Source organism: Pelodiscus sinensis, chromosome 10 (genome assembly GCF_052426305.1).
Source record: "Pelodiscus sinensis isolate ZL-2025 chromosome 10, ASM5242630v1, whole genome shotgun sequence".
NCBI classification, from domain to species: domain Eukaryota; kingdom Metazoa; phylum Chordata; order Testudines; family Trionychidae; genus Pelodiscus; species Pelodiscus sinensis.
Window position 1 is genome coordinate 52330727 of NC_143061.1, and position 19496 is coordinate 52350222.

The window sequence follows — 19496 nt, forward strand, 5'->3', positions numbered from 1 at the left end:
TCAGAATGCCCACGTGGGGCTGGCACTCGGACGAAGAGCAACGGGTTCAAGCTGCATCCAGGCGTGACCAAAGGGGAAACGCAGGGAAGCACTAACTGAGATATAACCCCCACTAATCACGGAAAGCCTCTCACACACGTTTATCCCTTTTCTGTGTGTTGAACCAAGTTCTCTCCCGGGCTCCCTTTCCCCAAGCTTTTCTCCTTCGTTGCCCCTCTTCCAACCTGAATACCAGCCAGCTGAGTGACTACTTCCGGACGCGACCAACCTGATTTCAGTCCACTGAACGTGAGTCAGATCTAGGTATGCAGTGAGAAAGGATGGAGGTTCACATTACACCGTTTGACTCATGGAGGCTGCTAATTCTACTGCGCTTCCTCCAGAACCCCAAATCTAGTGTCGTTTCAGTACTTCTGTATTCCCACAGGGTACCTTGTCCCAGCTGGATGTCATCAGGTAGCGTGCCGGCCCAGGGATGTCTCGATGTACCACTGATTGAGGCACTGGTTTGCTCTACAGAAGCCCTGCTACTTTGCCTAATGATGCGTTACCTAAATTCTCATCTGTCCAATGGCTGCCATTGTGTTAAGAGCCTTAGTAGAGTACGCACTTGAAATGTGGGAGAAAAGGGTAACATGGTCAACTGCTTGTGAGCCAGCGCGCTGTTCTGTTCCCCGGATCCAGGCTCCCACATGCAGACTGTTAGAGCTGCTAAGCCTGCCCTATACAAACTCATCCCCTAGGGATCAGTGTCACAAGGGCTGTAGCTGGCCATAGTCTGCTTCTGCTAATCATGACCTAACAGAGACTGACTGCTGTGCTGCAGGGAGTGTGACCAAGCTGCATCCCCCACTACAAATGTGCCAGAACCCCTTGGGTATGTACTTGGATGAGTAACTGCGCCACTGCTCATGCCACCCTGGTGCGATGAGAGCTGCTGTAAGCACCTCCACTCACAATGGCAACCATAGCCAGAGTGTGCCTGCTTCATGCCATCTCAGGATCACAGGGGCAGAGAGCCGATCACAAACAGGGCAACTGGCAATGTCTGCAGTTGCAGTACACCAGCCCTCCTGCCTCCTGGCACAGGCTGGCACCAGTGCATCCGGGACCCGTGCCTGTGATAGGTTTGCAGTCAAACCTAACCCACAGCATGAACCCCTAGGCTGAGATCCTGAATGCTCACAACGAAGCGCTCATGAAAGGCTAACAATGATAAATGTCTGGTGAATAATTTCAACTTACAAAGCTGAGAAAAAGTGAAGCTGTTTATGGAGATTAGCGAACAGGAAAACAGGCCAAGGATCAGTTTTTGATCTCATACCCATCTAATCCTGGTATAAATCCATGTATTTCAGCTCTCAGTCTGGATCTGTACCAGCATAAGTGAGGTCAGAAGTTAGCTCTATATGCCCAGGACAAATTATTCACAACTGTGCTTTACGCAACAGCGGTGCCTGTGCTCTCCGCTAAATACCTCAGCACTTCTGAGAGGTCTGCCTGCTGGCCAGAGAAGCTGCCATTTTATGAGTCAGATTTGACTCAGCACGTATCAGAGGTGACACACGGCACCCTTCTCCCAGGGAGACCAACAGGGTTCGTTCTTGGTTTTTTATTTTCTGAATCTAAGTCATTCCAACTTTCGGTACATTTGCTCTTCGTGCACCAAAAAATATTAGGCTGCAACTAGAGTTGAGAGATAATTGATACGTGTAATTAATCTTTCACCGGCCCCCAAGCGGCGAGTGATCTAGAGAGTAGTGGTTCATTTACCTTGGCAATCTTTCCCATTTCATAAATGTTGGCTCTCATATCTTCCAAGGCAGTAAAGCATGCCTCGATGCTGGCAATGGTCTCCTCCGGATTGGCGCAGACATTGGGAAGCCCTTTGGGGAAGTAGAAACGTGGAATGTTTATGGACACAGGGGCATTGGCAACGGCTTTATTCACAGGCACAAGAGGTCGTGGGCTGGCTGGTGACTTCAAAGGGGCTGGGGATGGAGTCCCAGGCTTCTTCTCTTGCTTACTTTGAACCTGAAAAGATAATGCAAGAAATAAATTCTTTTCCTAGATTCTTTTTTTTAAAGGGAGGGGGAAACCCTCATGCTCCACACATGCAGCCAGACACTAACGCGCATCAAATATTCTGTAATTTATGCGTGTGCATAAAAGACACAAAAGTGCCACGTTCAAATTATTATTAATAAGATTGCAAAGTCGATCATCTAAAAGCTGGGAAATGGCCGATTTAAAGTTGCTTCCACAACCTTAGCTCCACCCCTCGGTACATGCATATTATGACAGCGATGCCAATCATATATTACTTTTTCTACAGGGCCTCTGCCTTATTCAGCGTACAAGATGGCTTAAAACAAACAGAAGGAAGTTTTTCCTTCAGTCAGCGCACCGTCAACCTCTGGAACTCCTTGCCAGAGGATATGGTGAAGGCTAGGACTTTAACAGGGTTCAAAAAAGAGCTAGACAGATTCATGTCTCCCCCCATTGATTGTTCCCAGCTTCTGGCAAGCAGAGGCTGGGGCCCCCCTTCACCCCCCCCCCGCCCATCCTGGCTTACAGCCATCGATGAAGGCAAAAAGGGAGGGGAAAAGGCCCTCTCTGTCAAAACTGGCAATTCTTGTTGCCAAGTCTAGAAGAAAATGACCTCGAATGGTTATGGACCAATGTCCTAACAGATAAAGCGCTACATGCGGTATTAGTTGGTGTCTAAGACCACCAAAGGACACTAGGAATTCCCTTCTACACACCCACCTACAATGTGTAAGAGAAAAAAAAACAAAACCCCCCTGCATGCTCATACAGGACTTCAATCTGAATGTCATGCACCAGAGGTCCTCAGCTGCCAGTACTGAAACATACTTGGAATTTCAAAAATTATCGATGATAGTTTCCTAACTCAAAAACAGGAGGGATTTCTATATTATACTTAGTCTTAACTTATAAAAAAGATCTGATACAGAGCTAAAAATGAATGGTATCTCTGGTAAAAATGTTCATGACTTGATTACATTTATAATGTGCAAACAGAACAAAGTCTAGGTCAAGAATTCACATGCACTTTTTGTTTGTAGTAAGAGAGCCACCTACTGAGCGCCCCCTCATGGCCAGAGGTCACTTTGCTCTGGCCTGCCTCAGTTTCCTTCTCAGTGAGGTAATGACTTCACTGTAAGAGCCCACAAAGATAGGCCAAACACTCTATTCTGCATCAGTATCTCTTCTTTAATGGAGCCTTCTAGAAAAGTATGTGAACAACATTTACGGGTTCTTACTTTACAGCCCAGGCAAAAATTAAGAGTCACAAAACAGGAAGTCTCTGAATACCAGCAGCAGCTCCTAGTGTAAAGCCTCAAGCTTGCTCAGGGTCTTTCCCAGAGTTCTCAGGAGGAGAGATTTGTAATTCCTTCCTTCTGTTTCTTCTTTGTTTCTCTCAGGCTTCCCTTCCTAGAAATGCTGTAATCCCTTCTTCCTCCTTTTGGTACTCCCAGATGCTCTTTTATATAGGAATTACCTGACCCCTCTCAGGGGTGTCTGCATGGAAACCAGTATGATTGGGTAGGCCATAAAGATGCAAGCCATGTTGACACAGTGGTCTCAAAAGGGGCAATTTCACAAAACTGAAAACAATTATGAGCCAAATCAGCATGCAGGAAGAATTTAAAATAAAAAGAATATGAATGATAATTGAAAATTGTTTAAGAATACCTAGATACACCAAAAACCATAACCCCACAATGGAAGAAGAAAACTAAACTGGCAGATTATTTATATAAAATAAGAAAGGGTAAATTGATAGCAATGAATAAAATTCAGAAGCTAAGAAATGTAGAACTTTGATAAAAGAAGCCAAGAGACACAAGGAGAAATCTATGGCAAGAAAAGTACAATAAGGAGTTTTTAAAGGATATTAGAAACAAAATGAATCCCGACTATGGTATTTGTCCATTACTAGATGGTAATGGCAGAATTATCAATAACAATGCAGAAAGGCAGACATGTTCAATAAATATTTTCTGTTTTATAGTTGGGGATGGAATAACATAATTATATCATATGCTAACAGACTTTCCATTCCACTAGTATTTCAAGAGCTGTTAAACTACAGTTACTGAAGTTAGACTTTTTAATTTAGCAGGTCTGGACCACATGACTCCAAACATTTTAAAAGAGCTGGCTACGTAGCTTTCTGTACCATTAAATGTTGTTTTTTAATAAATCTCAGAGCAAGCAGGGAAGTTCTAGAAGCCTGTAAGAAAGCTAATGTGCCAATATTTGAAAAGCGTAAATGGGATGACATACCTAGTTACAGACTTATCAGTATCACATAGACCCTGGCAAGATAATGGAGAGGCTGATATGGGACATGATTAATAAAAAAATTAAAGTAGGGTAATAGAATTAATGCCAATCAAGATGTATTTATGGAAAATAGATCCTGCCAAGTGAACTTGGCATTTTATTTAATGAGATTACAAGTTTCGTTGAAAAAGGTAATGTTGATGTGACATCCCTCCGTCTTCTGCGAGGCATTTGACTTGGTGCCACACAACATTTTTATTTAAAAAAATACAAGATTAACATGGCAAGTATTAAATAAATTAAAAGCTGTCTGACTGTTATATCTTAAAAGGTAACTGTAAACGAGGGAGCATCAAGTGGATATGTTTCGAGTGTGATCCGACAGGGATTTGTTCTTAGCATTATACTGCACTACCATTTTTATCTACAGCCTAGAAGAAAACAAAATCCTTATTGATAACGACACAATGATTGGGGGAGCGGTAAACACTGAAAAGAATAGGTCACTTACACAGAGCCATCTGCATCACTTTGTAAACTGGGCCAAGCAAAGAATATGCATGTTAATATGGATGAATGCCTCATCTAAGAACTAGGAACATAGGCCATACTTACACGATGGAGGACTCTATCCGGGAAAGCAGCAATTCTCAGAAAGATTTGGAGGTCATAGTGGAGAATCAGTTGAACACGTATCCCAGATCAAAGTTGTGCCCAACAGGGCTATAAACAGGGTAATCTCAAGTAGTAGTAGAAGGGTTAATTTTACCTATTCATTTGGAATTAATGTGACCACTGCTGTAACACTGGGTCCACAATTCAAGGAGGTTAAAAATTGGACAGGGTTCAGAAAAGAGTTAAGAGAATAATTAAAGGATTAGAAAACATGCTACAGTGATAAGATTCAAGGATCTCAATCTTTCTTAACAAAGACAAGGGGTTCAGTCTATATAAAATTACAGACTCAAGTAGTTACATGAGGAACAAATATTTGATAACTGGTTCTTCAATTCAGCAAAGAGGGGAACACCATGATCCAAAGGCTGGCAGTTAAAGCTAGACATTCACACTGGAAAAAAAGATCTAAATTTTAAGTAGTAAGAGTAATTATTAACCATTGGAACAATTTACAAAGGATGGTGCTGGATTCCTAAGTTGCTCTTAAGACAGCAAGCCAGATCATAGCTTATCCTACCTCAAGATGACAAATGGCATTCAGAAGCTAATTATTTTGAATAGTTTGTTAATAACTGGCAGAGCCGGATGATCTTTTGCGAAGACAACTGTGTGAAAGCAAGTGGTGCCGTCTCAACGTATATAGTCAAAGACAGGGTGGCAGAGAAATTTAGAAGAACAGGCTGAAGATTTCCTCTGGCTTGGACAAAGTGCAAATGGAGGGCTGTAATACTGTTAATGGTGTCAAGACATTTGGAAAGGATTTGAGGAAACACCGCAGCAAAATGTTTAAGGATGAGCTTACATGACAGGCAGAGAAGAAACAGATGAAGCAAAAACTTACTCCACTTCATTTTCTCGTCCATGTTGTCCACCCAAAGCTTCAGGGTAGCTAAGTACAAATAAGGCTGATGCTGCTATGACATGGGCATTGAGTAATCAACCCACAGAACAGATTTCAGGGCTGGAGAAGAATCAGTCCAAACACACGTTGGCTGCTGACCCTATCTGTAAAGTTGAATCCCTGGCTGTCCAAGAAGATGCAGGGTTTGGAAAAGTCATAAGCCAGCTTTGGAGCTGACGCAGGGGAGCACGCTCGCCTGGCATAATCTCCCAAGACCAGCTATGCTGGCTTCAGGGCAGATTTGTGTCAAAAGAGCAGCACAAAGCTGCCACAATGCAACAGAGGTCTGGATCACTGGGCATGGCACGTAAAGCAAAATACCAACCAGCCAGGCATTTGGGGACACCCCCCAATGGTGCTTCTCTTAAAAACAGTGCAACAAAGTTTTCACCATCTTTATCTATTTCTCCCTACACCTGTGAAGTTGTGGTCCTTGTCCTAAAATAACAAACAAACCAAAAAACTGTTTCCCCTTGTTTACGAATAAGACATTTTAACTCTGCACTCTAAGCCTTGATGGTCTATTTATAAACCGGTTGGTATCTGGCTGCAAATTACTCTCTGCAAATAGACAAGCCTAGAGGGAACATAGTCGCATGCCCTGCTCCAATAAAAACGCACAAAGTAATACAAAAAAAGAAAACGAAACCCCAGACTTCAAACCTGGGCCTGCTGGAATGACTTCTGCCTCTTCTTGACCCGCGATGGGAGAACAAAATCACAGCCCCTCGCAAGGAAAGCTAGCTCTCCCCTTAAGTCTGGGTCTCTTCGCAGAGAGCTTTCCTTGATCATCATCTTGTTAAGTTCCTGAGCAAGCGTTTCGCTTTCCAGCTGTGGACCACAGTCTGGGCAGGCAATCACGTCAGCCCCAGTGGGTCACTTTCTTATTTTTGCACTTCACAGGCCAGGAGCTACAAGTGATTTCAGGTAGAAACATACTAACTCTCCTCTTTCCTCACAGGGAAGTGTCCTCGCATAGTATCTCAATCCCAAAGCCAAAGCCCCCGCCCTTCCCCCCCTTTTTTACTGACATTTAAGCTATCCCTCAGCACTACCAGTATCTCCTGATGCCTTCTTGCAATACTTTATCGAGAAACATGATCTACAACAGAATCTATTCCCCTGCTGGCTATATGACAGATAATCTGTCCTTGGCTTGTAATAGGCCAGGGGTATTGTGGGAAAGGAGGTACCCACCACCACTACCAAGAGTGCTAAAGTTAGACACACTGCAAAAGTTGCTAAATATATCACCTTGCCCAATAGTACTTATTTTAAGAGCTTCAAAGCTGAAATTTGATGTGTAAACCTGCATCCGTCAGCCCCTGCTGGGCCAAACACATGCTCTAAGCACCGGCCAATGTGGAAATGGTGGGAGAGGTTTATGATGCCTCTGCTTCATGAGCTGACTAAGCCGTGGAGCAAGACTCATTCTAACTCAAATTGTAGACTTTTATTTTTACAAAAGCTTAACTTTTACTCCTCATTTGGAAAAAGCAAATCACCTTGTTTCTCTCCATTTAAAAGAAGCCTGGTAAGGTGACCTTGGGTAATAAACTCAGGCATTTTGGAGCAGTGGTTACAAAAACGGTTTTATAAAGAGACCTTAATGAGTCACCCTTTCTAGTTACTTTTTCCATAGCTCTCACTTTGTTGTCTCTGGCATGAGGAGCAGCCAGTGTCTAACTATGCTACTCTGAAGAGACTCCTACAGAGGATCCTGGTTTATGATAGCTGGGTGCAAGCTTGATTCTCTGATCCGTATAACTGTATGGAATCATGTGACGGGACGAGCAAATATCAGTTTTCTAGGAATCCTCTTCTAGTCTCTACCATCCCCAGTGGGGTTGGATGGTCCCAGCTGCTTCACCAGGAACTTACTTTCTGAGTTTGGGAAAACACAGCTGAGGTGGTCTTCCCGATGACGCGCCTGTTTTTATTATAAACGTGCTTTTGAGAATACAAGCAAATATCCCTACAGTGTCCCATCATCCACCAAATTAAGGCCATATTGAGCCACACTCCCGGTGTTGGTCCTTTGCTCTCACTGGGACTCTTGTAGGAGGTCCAGAAATGCACAGGATTTTATCCCATGCAGTAGTTTAAAAGGGAGACCTGTCAATGGTTGTTGGACCTCCGCACACGACAGATTTGGGTGTCACTTGTCCCAGCCGCAGGCTTCAGTGTTCACGAGTGTGTGCAGCATTCCCGTAGGAGTCTCATTCAGACAAATGGCTTATGTGAGCATCCACTTACTAGAACATGAAGCAGCTGACTAGACAAACTGTGCTGCAATGGAGAACAAGGAACGTGGCCACTGGTAGGGTTTCCAGATGGTTGAAACAAAAATACTGAGCCGCCCCCCCCCCAAAAAAAAAAACTACAGGAAAAAATTCTGTTGGGAGGGAAAGGGGGGGGGGAGAGAGAGACCAAACTTGGGGGTTTTTTGTTCAAGAAAAGGTCTTTTGCCCAGCAGCCTTGGGGAACCAGGTAAGCTTGGGGGCTGGGGTCAGGGGGTGTTGGAAGCCGGAGAGGGACTCAGGGGGGAGGGCAGGGAGGCTGGGCACTGAGTGTTTGTAGGGTTGCCAGGTGCCCGGCATTTTCGCCTCCTGGCCGGGTAAAAATTCAGAAAATACCGGACAGCTCCGGTGTCCAGTATTCTCTGAATTATTTTTACCGGACAGGAGGCGAAAATACCGGACTGTCTGGGTGAATACCGGATACCTGGCAACCCTAGCAACAGCATATGTGGCACAGCCAGCTCTGATCTGGTGCAGGGTGAGGCTGCGTGGGGGGGGGGGGGCGGTTCCAGAGATTAAACAATTAAACAGCCCCATAGCTTGACCCCCATGCGCCCAAGTCGCCGGAATGGGCGAGCGTCTAACTGCACCCTTAGTTCTAATGCTCCTATCGCATAAACCCCGATGCAGCACCTAAATGGGGGACCCCCATGAACGAAGAGGGAAAAGAGAATGTGGGGAGCTGCCAGCTGGCATACATGGCAGAATTACACTATTCTTTGGTTTCTCTATTGATCTGCGGCCAGAAAATCCAAGAAAATTTTCTCTCCTGGGTTGCCTATACTCCAAGGTGACTAGACCAGAGCCCAGCACGGGCTATGCGTCATATTATGCTACAAAAGGACGTTCGAATGAGAAAGTGGTGTCAGTCCGATCCTTGTGTTCAACTGGACACCTTTCCTTCAGCTTACCTAAACGGAACACAGGGCTTTACCATTGTAAGTCCATCGCAGGAATGGGGCAGGGGAAAGGTCCAAGACAGCACTCTCCAGAGACAGACAAAAGTTTATAATTAGTTTCCAATTTCTTTATTTTAATTAATTTCTAAAATATTGTGGCAGCGCTTAGATGCTCCAACAGGACTCAGGGCTCCACTTTGCTGTGATCTGTTTCCACTGTCACATGGCAGGGTATCAGATGTTGATTTATTTTGAATCAGCAGTGACAGGGCATTTTTATCTGGTCTTTCACTGAAATCAGGCAAGCCTTACTGAATGACCAGAAAGATACCAAAGGACTTCTTGTAGCCACAGTTTTAGTAACCTGTCTTTAAAAGAAGTCCCCCTATACCTGTGTGGAAAAAGGGATGTAGTTATCTGGAAGCCAATGAGTTTTTTAGAATTGTAGAAATTTACTTTTCATGCCCAGGTAAATAGGTCATAGACAAGCTAAGAAGCTTCTTTTCTTGCTTTGACATTCCAGAAGAATGTAACTGACAATGAGGCCTGGTTTGCCAGATGTGAGTTCCAAGCACTGGAGATACAGCAGATTTCAAGCAAATTCCTTCTAGTTATCAGGACGCACAAAGGAACTAACAGAACTGTGCAGCAGAGAAATCTCATATTAGTTCTGCTGACCTACAGGGCAAAGCCCATACCAGTCACCAGAATGAACCCAGCTCAGCAGAATTTCTGGGTCAAGAGATCAGAAAACACTTCCGAATTCTGAGGCAACTCTTCACTGTTAAGTGGCCCAGTTTAAAGGATGAGGTAGAGAGATGCCACAAGTCAGAGAGCTCTTATTTACCCAACAGAAGGCAGTCAGACACTCGCTCAAAAGCTAGATCTGGAGGCCCAGTCCTGATAAAGGAAGACGAATGAAACTGCTATCGCTAGATATAGCTGCACCCCATTCCTACATGGCTGGGGCTGATCCAAGCACTCCCTGCAGGTGAACTGGTCAGTGGTTTCAAACCCAAGTGAACTGCCACAAAAGCCCAATAGCACTGGCATTTCCATTAGCAGTCACAGCTTTAGAGGTTTCAGGTGCCAAGTGTTTTGTTCCATTGGGCAGGCGTGTTTGGGCTATTTCTCCACAGTGTATTACTTTCTAATTTTCAAAAAATAGTTTTGTTCTTTTTTCCCCTCTCTATCACCTATGGCTGGCTGGGGAGATTTATACATTGCTGTAATTACTTGACGGGAGACTGTTAAGGAATAGGAGGAGTCTGTCATCCTGGGAGCGGTGACTGAGGGCTCCCTAGCAATATGTCTTATATTCTCTGTTCATCTACGAAACAAAACAGGTCTCTGGTCAAGGTCCGCCCCCGCCCAAGGTGAAGAGGCCGTGTACTATCAAATCATGAAGTTTCCATTCATGGTTGATCGCAAAATGTCTGCAGAGTGAGTCTCCAAGTACATTCTGTGTCCTGGCAAGACAGGCTATAGACAAGAAGATCTGAGGATTGATGCACCAATTCCACAGATTAACTGCCTCTGTGCAGCCGATCTCACTCCTCTCCGCTGGTGGACATAGATGACATCTTCACCAAACAGGGGATACCAACCAGAGACTATTCACCTCACGGACGTCTGAGGTGATGGAACCGTGCGAACGGAAGAAAGGATTGGCAAGTCTCTCTTGCAACTTAGGGTTCCAGGAGGTTGTGTGCACCCTGGATAACTGAGAAGACCGGTAATGTTGGGTAAATGACTGGACTAGAATTTTCATTTCAGGGCAGGACTGTAGGTGCCCAACGAGTAAAGAGACTGTAGGTGCCCAACGAGTAAAGGACCTGGAGTCCTTTAGCATATCCAGCGATTCATCTGTCTTATGGTTAAGTGCTCTGTATCTCCCTAGAAAACCAAAAGAATCAGGCCAAGACTCCCCACACGTGACTATAGCCATAGCCAAAACTCTGAAGGAGGTATCTGCTGCATCTACTTGGAGGACAATTCTGACCACAAACTTCCTTTCATCAGTAAGTAGGGCCCTACCAAATTCATGGCCAGAAGGCTCAGACTTTGAAGTCTGGAGTACTCGACATAGTCCAGGACCTGCACATGGGTATGGGAGGGGATGGGTGAAAACCTGAACGTCTCTCTCTAAAACAAGCACTGAAACTATTAATTATCAGAACTAAGGTAAAAATAGAATTGGTAAAATCACAATAAAACTCATAAAAGTATGTATAATTGTCTTTTTAGGCAGAGGCTAAACCTTTACAATTTCGAACTCAGACCAGGTGGCAGCGAGAAGGAACTCGAGATGAAGTCAGTCCACTCTGCTCTTTCTTACCTTGGATGGGAGCATGAGACAAACCAGGGCACATGAATGGGCCAACAGACACTACTTTCAAATTCTCCAACCTTGGAAGCATGGTCACAAATGCATCACCCTCAGTGGAATATAATATGAACCATCATTTGAAGAAAAATAAGTTATAACCCAATTGGTGACTGACTTTGCAACCTTAATAACCATTTAAACATTCAGCAATTTTGTCAATTTTAAAAGAAGCAAATTGGAAAAGCAGAAATATCATGCAACATCATATTAACACCCCCGTGGGACATCAGCAGAGTTGGAATCATCAGGTTCTCCCTCACAGAACTAATGGAGTAACCGATAGCAGTAGTAGGTTTTTAACCTTCTGTGTGGACCAGCAATAGAGAGACTAAGGCCACTTTGCCAGTGGCCTTCACAGATATTTGTAACAGAGAAAAGATGAGGCTCAGGGATCTTGGGTTCCATTTCATGCATTGGAGGGAGCATTCTCTAGTGGCAGAAATTCTTCCTTCCTACCACCTACAACCTCTCTCTGTCCCTGTCTCAGTCTCATCTCTTCCCCACCCCTAGCGCCTGATTCCAATCCTATTCTCTCACCGACACAGTTCCAATTTCCACTCCTTGGGTTTCTCATCCTCATTCCCCGTTTCTTCACCCCCATCTGCCACTGGCTCCTTGCCTAGCCACTTCCAGGATCCCCATGAATTTCCAGTCCAGTGTCCCTCTCTCCCCCTCCACCAGCCTCCAATCTCAGCCACCTCCACCCAGGTTCCTTGTCCCAATGCACTCTTTCCTCAGTTCCCCAGGGACTGGTTCCTGCCCCCCTCTCCATTCAATTCAGGCAGGTGCTCTTCCACAGGACCCAGCAGGAAACAGCCTCCCTGCTCTGAGACCCAGTTCTGGTGTCTGGCGCCATTCCCTGCAAATCGGTGCACCAGGCCAGAAAGTCCTACTGTGCTCCAGTAGCCTGCAGCTGGAGCGTATTCAGTGGCTCCATGGTGGTGATGGCACATGCACACTCTGGGCACAGGCAGAAGCTGCGCTCCGTGAGAGCGGCACTGTGGGAGATTTAACTGCTAAAAACAAACAAGATGCTGGCCACATGGGCACATGCACCTCCACGTGGACACATGCTATGTTAGCTCAGATTAGGGGTAAAAAGCACGTGGCACCATAGCCAAAACCTAATGAAGATCCCAATCAATTCACTACCTCTCACTGTGTCAGTGACTCCATCTGAAAGATGCGGTTTTTGGCTTTACAGCGAATACCCAACGCTTGTTCATCCGAAGTGCTCACAGCACTGAAGACAAGCGAGTAAACCTGGCTACCCTCGTTTTACAGTCGACTCCTTTAGTGTAACAACCGCTCTCCTGAAACAGTCTCCTGTCTCTTCAGATGAAGCCTGGCAATTGTCAGCTAAACACAATTTTCCAAACCAAAGTCACGGTGGTATGGCTAACATAGCACTGTCTTACAGGGACTGGCTGGAACACTGACTGCCTCCCACAGTTAGTTAAAAAATCCCCTTGTTGCTACAGGACAAAAGCAAAGCAACAACCACAAAACCGTGATGCTTGCTTGCTGCTCTCTGTGATATAAAGACAGCATCCATGTTTTATCACTGCGCCTTCTGTTTGTCTTTGTAATACCAGGGGCTCACTTCCCTTTTTTCCCTGGGGGACTTCAGAAATCTTTGGGTAACAGAAAGGTGACATTCCTGAAGAAGGAAACTAATTCTTTAGCTTTCCCAGGCTCAGATGAGGAAGTTGCATCCTCACCCCGGACTGGGAACTGAAAGAACAGTGGCTCAGGGTTAATCTCCGGCAACAGCCATGTTCCAGCTTTCCAAAGACTTCCACTGTCCCCCAGGAGAAGAGGGAAGCCCAGGACACATATTCCTCAGGCTGGAAAAAAAATCAAACATAAAAACCCCAGAAATGTTCCCATCAAATGAAAAAAAGTTGGTGCTATCTTTATACATCAGTCAGGAGCAATACATATCAAACAAGGTTTTTGTTTGACATTCATAGTTTAAGGGCAGCTACACTCTTTCCAATGACCTGGCTTTGTAAATAAATAAATATGGGTCTGAGGAGGGTAAGACCAACATTTATTTCAGAGAGTTTGGGCCTGACTCATTCTCCTCTCTCTTGCAGGAAGGAATCCCTCCCTCCTGCTAGTGATACCGGACAAGGTTCTGTTTGCAGCCTGCTATTAGCAGAGCTGCCTGAAGAAATACCGAGGGGTCTAAAAAAGGATTTCCGCACCCCATTGTCGGAACCAGAAGAGCTCCCCCCCTATCTATACCACTGCCGGTAGCTACACACTCAAAAAAACCCACGAAGCCTTGGGGGCCAATTTGGATGCAGAGTTCTTCTAAAAATCTGGCCATAAGTTCCCATTGGCATTACTGGGCACAGAGCACGGTTGAAAACCTGGCCCTTACTTAGGTGCCTAAATGGGAGCTGGGCTCTGGAGCGTCTGGCCCCGCCTGTGTATCCTGAGCACTTGGAAACCTGGCCCTAGGCTTGTTTGAAAATTCAACCCAATGCCAAATGCAGGGCCACCAAGCTTGTTCAAGCAACCGAGGCCATGAGCCATCCCCACCACCTGGGCAGATCCACACTGGGCTTCACGGGACAATGGCAGTGAAACTGGCTGCCAGGAAGTTGGGCTGCCGGTTCGTGGAACTAGGGTTGCCAGGTGTCCGGTTTCCTCCAGGACAGTTGGTATTTTGGCTTTCCGTCTGGTTTAAAAAAAAAAAAAAAAACTGTTTTCCTCAGACAGATGGCTGGTGGCATCTGCGAAGGTGGGGTGGGAAGCAAGGAGCATGCTAATTTAAAGGCGCAGTGACCTTTTTTTTTTGTTTTGTACACCCAATTTTTCCCTGCCTGTTCGGGATTTTTTGTGAAGGTATCTGGCAACCCTACCTGGAACCCTGCTGCAGAAATGCCAGACTCCATGCTGGCTCCTTGTGCTCGGAAGAGAGAGTGAGTAAAAGAAACTGCCTCTTGCCAGCTTCTTTTTCAGGGGTGATGAGGGTGCGGGCTCTGCTGTTCACAAGGAATGCAGGATAGCAGGGTAACAGGCCTGTGGCTCTGCCTGGAGGCAGGGGCACACCAGTGTGTGGTGCTCGGTGATGAAGGGAATGGTAAGGGAGGCTACTTTGGCTCACCCCGGTCCAGGGCATCGGTAATTTGTTTAGCAATGACATTTCCTTTCCCCTCGGCTATAAAGGGTGCACTTACAGGACAATGCAAGAAGAACCAACCCAAGCACCACCAGTAAGGAGAAAAGCTCTTCCTGCAATGAGGAAGCGGTGATCTCAGATTGAAACTGTGATGCATTTTTTTTCAAAGCCACCTTTCAATCTGTGTCCCCGTCGCATTCAGAGAGTCGGGCATGACCTGTCATGTGAGCACATACATTCATTCAACAGTCACACGTTTTTCATAGTTTCCAGTGTCACAGGCTTTGAGGTCCTACCTTGATCACCTCTGGGGCCTGCTGAATCAATGTGGGGACAGTGTCTTTGGTTGTGGCACTTGTACCAGTTCTCTGTACAGCTGGGAAGGACTGAGAGGGAGTGGTCAAGGTTTCCTGAAGAATTTGCATCATTTCCTTCTCTTTGGATAAACTTCCTTTGCCCATTTGGCTTTCCACCAATTCCTGGGCAAAATCCTCAATACTTTCCAGGATACGCATTAGAAGGGCTTTGTCGTCTTCCTCCATTTTGTGGCCATTGGTTTCCAAGGTCTTTGATAAAGGGGAAGGAGAGGTCTTGTCAGGGAATAAACAGACTTTATTTTTGGTTTCAGGTGTTAGAGGTTGGACCTTCCCACCTTGTTGGCCAAGGCTCTTCAAACACGCAGGATCATTCTGCTTTGCGGTGGGCTCCTTCAGTGTGCTCTCCATTTTCTGTGAAAAGTGCTCCAACTCCAACAGCAGCTTATCTATCTCATCCTGGTTGGTTTTCCTTGATTTGCTTTGTTCTCCTGAAGAAGCGTTATCCCTGGAATCACTCTTAAGAGAATCAACCACTTGTGTAGAACCAGTGTCCTTCTCAGAGGCCTGAGCGAGAGCTTCCGTGTTCACTCTGGCCTCTTTATGGACTACAGTAAAATCTGAACTTCCAATTTTCTGCTGGCTGGTCTCTAAACTCTCCCAGCTACCTTTGCTTTCTGTCCTCTTTTCCTTCCCTAGTGCTACCTCCCCATCTGACTCCTCTTCAATGTAGAGTGTTTCTGTGGAAGACACGCAGTTGGAAGGGCTTGCTGCTAGTAATGGAGATACAGTACAAACATTTTTCACAGTTTGAGAGTTGTTCTGCTGTGTGGCATTGTGGAAGGAGTCTGAGGTAAAGCCCCCGGCGTTGGTTTGGACAGGTTTTGGGGTGCCAGATGTGCCAATCTCATGCTGGCCCTCTTGCAGTTCTACAGCAGGAGAGGGTCTTGTCATGGTGGGTGGCAAATGCACAATATCCTCGTATCGAGGAGGTTGCTCATTGCCGAATATTGGGGAAAAGGGAGCCTGCTGCAACCCATGCAAACTGGTCACCAGTTCTGCCAGCTCACTGAGTTCCAAGTGACTGGGCTGCTTTAGATCAACGGGGAGCTTTTTCAGGTAGGAAGAAAATCTAGTCATCAAATTCTTATATATCATCTCAGAGCTGGGCAAGGGGTCATTATCATTGGCCCCACTGGTCTCGCCTGTCGATTTCTTTTTGATGCAGTGCTTGATGATATCGGTACATTTTTTCAGGTCCTCGGAGCATTTGAGCAGAATGTCCAGACACACTTTGATATCTCCACCAGAAGAGCTGTCCAGCTTGTGCTTTTCCAAAATCTGGGTGATAAAGCTCTCTTCAGAGAAGGGCTGGGTGGAGAGGGAAGCGGCAGCACTCACGTTTCCCTCTGGGGAACTGCAGCTCGCCTGCCATTTCTCCCCAGCGGAGGGAGTCTGCGGCAAGCCAAAGGGAGGACAATTCTCCTCATTGCTAAAGTGTCCATAAATCAGATCAAAATCAAATGACCGTCTGCTGAATGTTTCTGATCTCACTTTCCTTCCCTTTCGGTAGGTCACATGGCTGGAAGAGCTTCTGAGCCTTTCAAAGGAGAATTCCTTTATTTTACCACTGGCCAGGTTTATCGCTTCCCCAGTGATGTCCTTAAGACTGCAGCTGGCTTGCAAAGACAACCCCTTTTTGAGCCGGGGATTGCTTGGGAGGATCTGCTGATAGTCTTCATTCCCAGGCAAAGACAGCCTGTGCTCAGGAGCTGGAAGTCTCTGGTCGAGATCTGCCCCTTTGGCATTGGACGCAGGGACGTGAAGTAGCTCTGCACAGATTCCGCGGTGGGCCACGATGCACGCCACTCCTCGCCTGAACACCTGGCAGGTCCCGGCGCAGTAGTGCACCGTGTGCCGAAAGTGACAGTCTATCACCACGCTGCTGTAACAGTTCACAGACGTGACGACAAGCCTATAGGCCGCTGCCATAGCATGAACTCCCCTGGGGACGGAGGCTCTGAAATTCACCACAAACTCCGAAGGGCCAACCGCCCCTTCAGACCCAGGCTGGGGTTAACGGAAACATTCCCATTTCAGCCTCATCCCACTGGTTAAGAAAATAACTAGAGGGAAAATTCTGGGCTGTAAAGTCTATAATCCTGGCGAGGCCCGGGTCGATGTCTGCAGTAACGTTGCAACAGCCCCAGCAGCACCGATAAAGTTTGATTCGGGCTGATCTGATTACATAATATTGCTCAAAACTGTACTCCACGTGGAGATTACTCGTCTGACCACTGCATCCATCGCTTCCTTTCTTATAGTCCAGGGTGGTTCAGTAAGGGACATTTTAGAACACACACCAGATCCCAGGCTAAAAAATGACAATGTTATTTTTTCCCCTTATATTTCTTCTCCTTCTTCAGGCCTGGGATGTTAGGGAGGGAGGCTTTGTGCTGAGAAAGGCAGGCACTAATCGCCTGTAACTAAACTCCTGTCGTTAAGAAGGGAGACACCTGCAATAAAAAAAAACAAACCAAGAGTCAATATCATTACTAGTGAGAATACGCAACCTGAACTAATACAGTACCAAACATAAGACACGAGATCTAATTCCCAGCACGATGTTGTATTGGGAAATGGCACGATGAGAATCAGTGGGCCAAACATAATGCAGTTGAAGGCTGCCTTTGTATTTCCATTCTAAAGACTCTTTTCTTAGCTCTGTCTCATATTCCACAATGTATTTCTTTAGGGCTTCTCAAGGAGACTTTTTTCCCCTCTTAAATGGAGCAAAAATGTTTTGACCATTTTGGGGAATGAGGACAGATAGGGAGAGAAGATCAAACCCAGACTGCACACTGTGATCGCATAATTAAAGTCACACATGTAATGAAGACCAACACAGGGGCTGCAATAACATGGCTGTTTGATGCCTGAGCTCGGAGGCAAAGACATTTGCCTCCTTTGACCCCCCCAAACATGCTAAACTCTCCTTCCCACCCTCAATATAGAGCTGCAGAGAATGGATCCTTCAAAAATATCGGGAAAGATCCCTTACGAAGAAGAGAGTTTCTGGCTCACAACCTGAAGCACCCTCTCAGGCCCTACACAAATACACACAACAGCCGAACTAGGCAGAAATACCAAAGCTGGAAAAAGAAATCGCCACCAAACCAGACACTAGAGTTGACCGCTGAGTTTAAGGTCATAACAGCTGCTCTGAGAACCCAATCTCACATACAATATGATGGGGGCTTATTTAGCTACAACTAATCAGGAAAGAGATCTTGGAGTCATCGTGGATAGTTCTCTGAAGATGTCCCCTCAGTGTGTAGTGGCAGTCAAAAAAGCAAACAGGATGTTAGGAATCATTAAAAAAGGGATAGCGAATGAGACGGAGAATATCTTATTACACTTTTATAAATCCATGGTACGCCCATATCTGGAATACTGCAGGCAGCAAGTTTTAAACAAACAAAAGGACGTCCATATTTGACACAAGAAAAGAGCCTGAATAGACAAGTTACCACAACACAGGGTGCGATTCAGACCAGGACCAGCCGTTTTAGTTTATTTGTACAATAAAAGAGAGCTTCTTTACACTATAGCTTCAGGGGTACCTTGCATCAGCCAGTCAAGTTAAAATATGTATCTAGATTGAATGTGCTGAAAGAGGAAATTGTATGCATAGATGACGAACACATCCAGTCATTAAAGAATCCTGGGGGTGCCAAATATCACAAACTATTGGAGTAACTAGAAATTGTACCTGGTGGTGTTCGGGTCCTTCAGGGCAGGGGGCTGGAGGGTGCAGGAGTCAGGGCAGGGGGTTGGGAGGTGGGGGGTGCAGGAGTTAGGGATTTGGAAGGTTAACTGGTAAGAATTATTCTTAATGGGTGATGCTTACCGGTTCCAGTTAACCAGTGGGGGTTGGAGCAGCTCCTTTCCGACCACAGGCAAGGGACTGCTCCAGCCCTCTGGGGCCCACCGTGGACAGGGGCACTCCAGCCCCCCTTTAAATGGGATTTTACAACCCCAGCAGCAGTCAGGGCCGGGGTGGGGTGGGGGAGTTTCTCTGGGGCCAGCCAAGGTAGCAGGGATCCCCAGGCCTAGCATGCTTGCTGTTCCCCTGTGGTCATTTTGTAGTATAACTGTCCCTGCTATCGGAGCCCTTCTTTCCATTTGATGAGAAACAGTTGGATTCTAGGCACGTCCTATTGTCTCGGCACAATGACTCTGCTTTACGTTAGGATAAGAGGAAGACGCAACCAAATTTGGCAGTCCTAGCTCTTACTGTTTGGGAGGCATTCTTGAACAAACGGACTCTCAGACAAACAGACACATACACATACATACACACACACAAATACATAGTAGATTGTTACCAAATGATCCTTCGGTAATAGCCTTAGGGCTTCCTAGTGGAAAAGGTCGCTCAATAGGAAATGTAACATTCATCTCTTGCCTGCTGGTAGCTGCAAGGCTACCAATAGCCTCCTGCTGGGAAAAGAAAAACCGTCCAACTGCAGAAGGATGGTTCAAAAATATGAAAAGTGGTGGCTATG

At 45.9% G+C, this 19496-nt stretch overlaps 1 protein-coding gene across 3 annotated transcripts in view; it reads right to left on the bottom strand.

Annotated features, from left to right (window-relative positions):
• PPP2R3A (protein phosphatase 2 regulatory subunit B''alpha) overlaps positions 1 to 19496 on the bottom strand; it is a 77736-nt gene that overhangs the window by 32602 nt on the left and 25638 nt on the right. For all 3 annotated transcript variants that reach the window (XM_075937375.2, XM_075937373.2, XM_075937376.2), the window contains exons 2-3: positions 14911 to 17444; positions 1774 to 2034 (exon numbers count right to left, since the gene is read on the bottom strand). In XM_075937375.2, coding sequence (XP_075793490.2) covers positions 1774 to 2034; positions 14911 to 16920 — 2271 coding nt within the window. In that variant the 5' untranslated portion in view covers positions 16921 to 17444. The remainder of the gene's footprint in view (positions 1 to 1773; positions 2035 to 14910; positions 17445 to 19496) is intronic.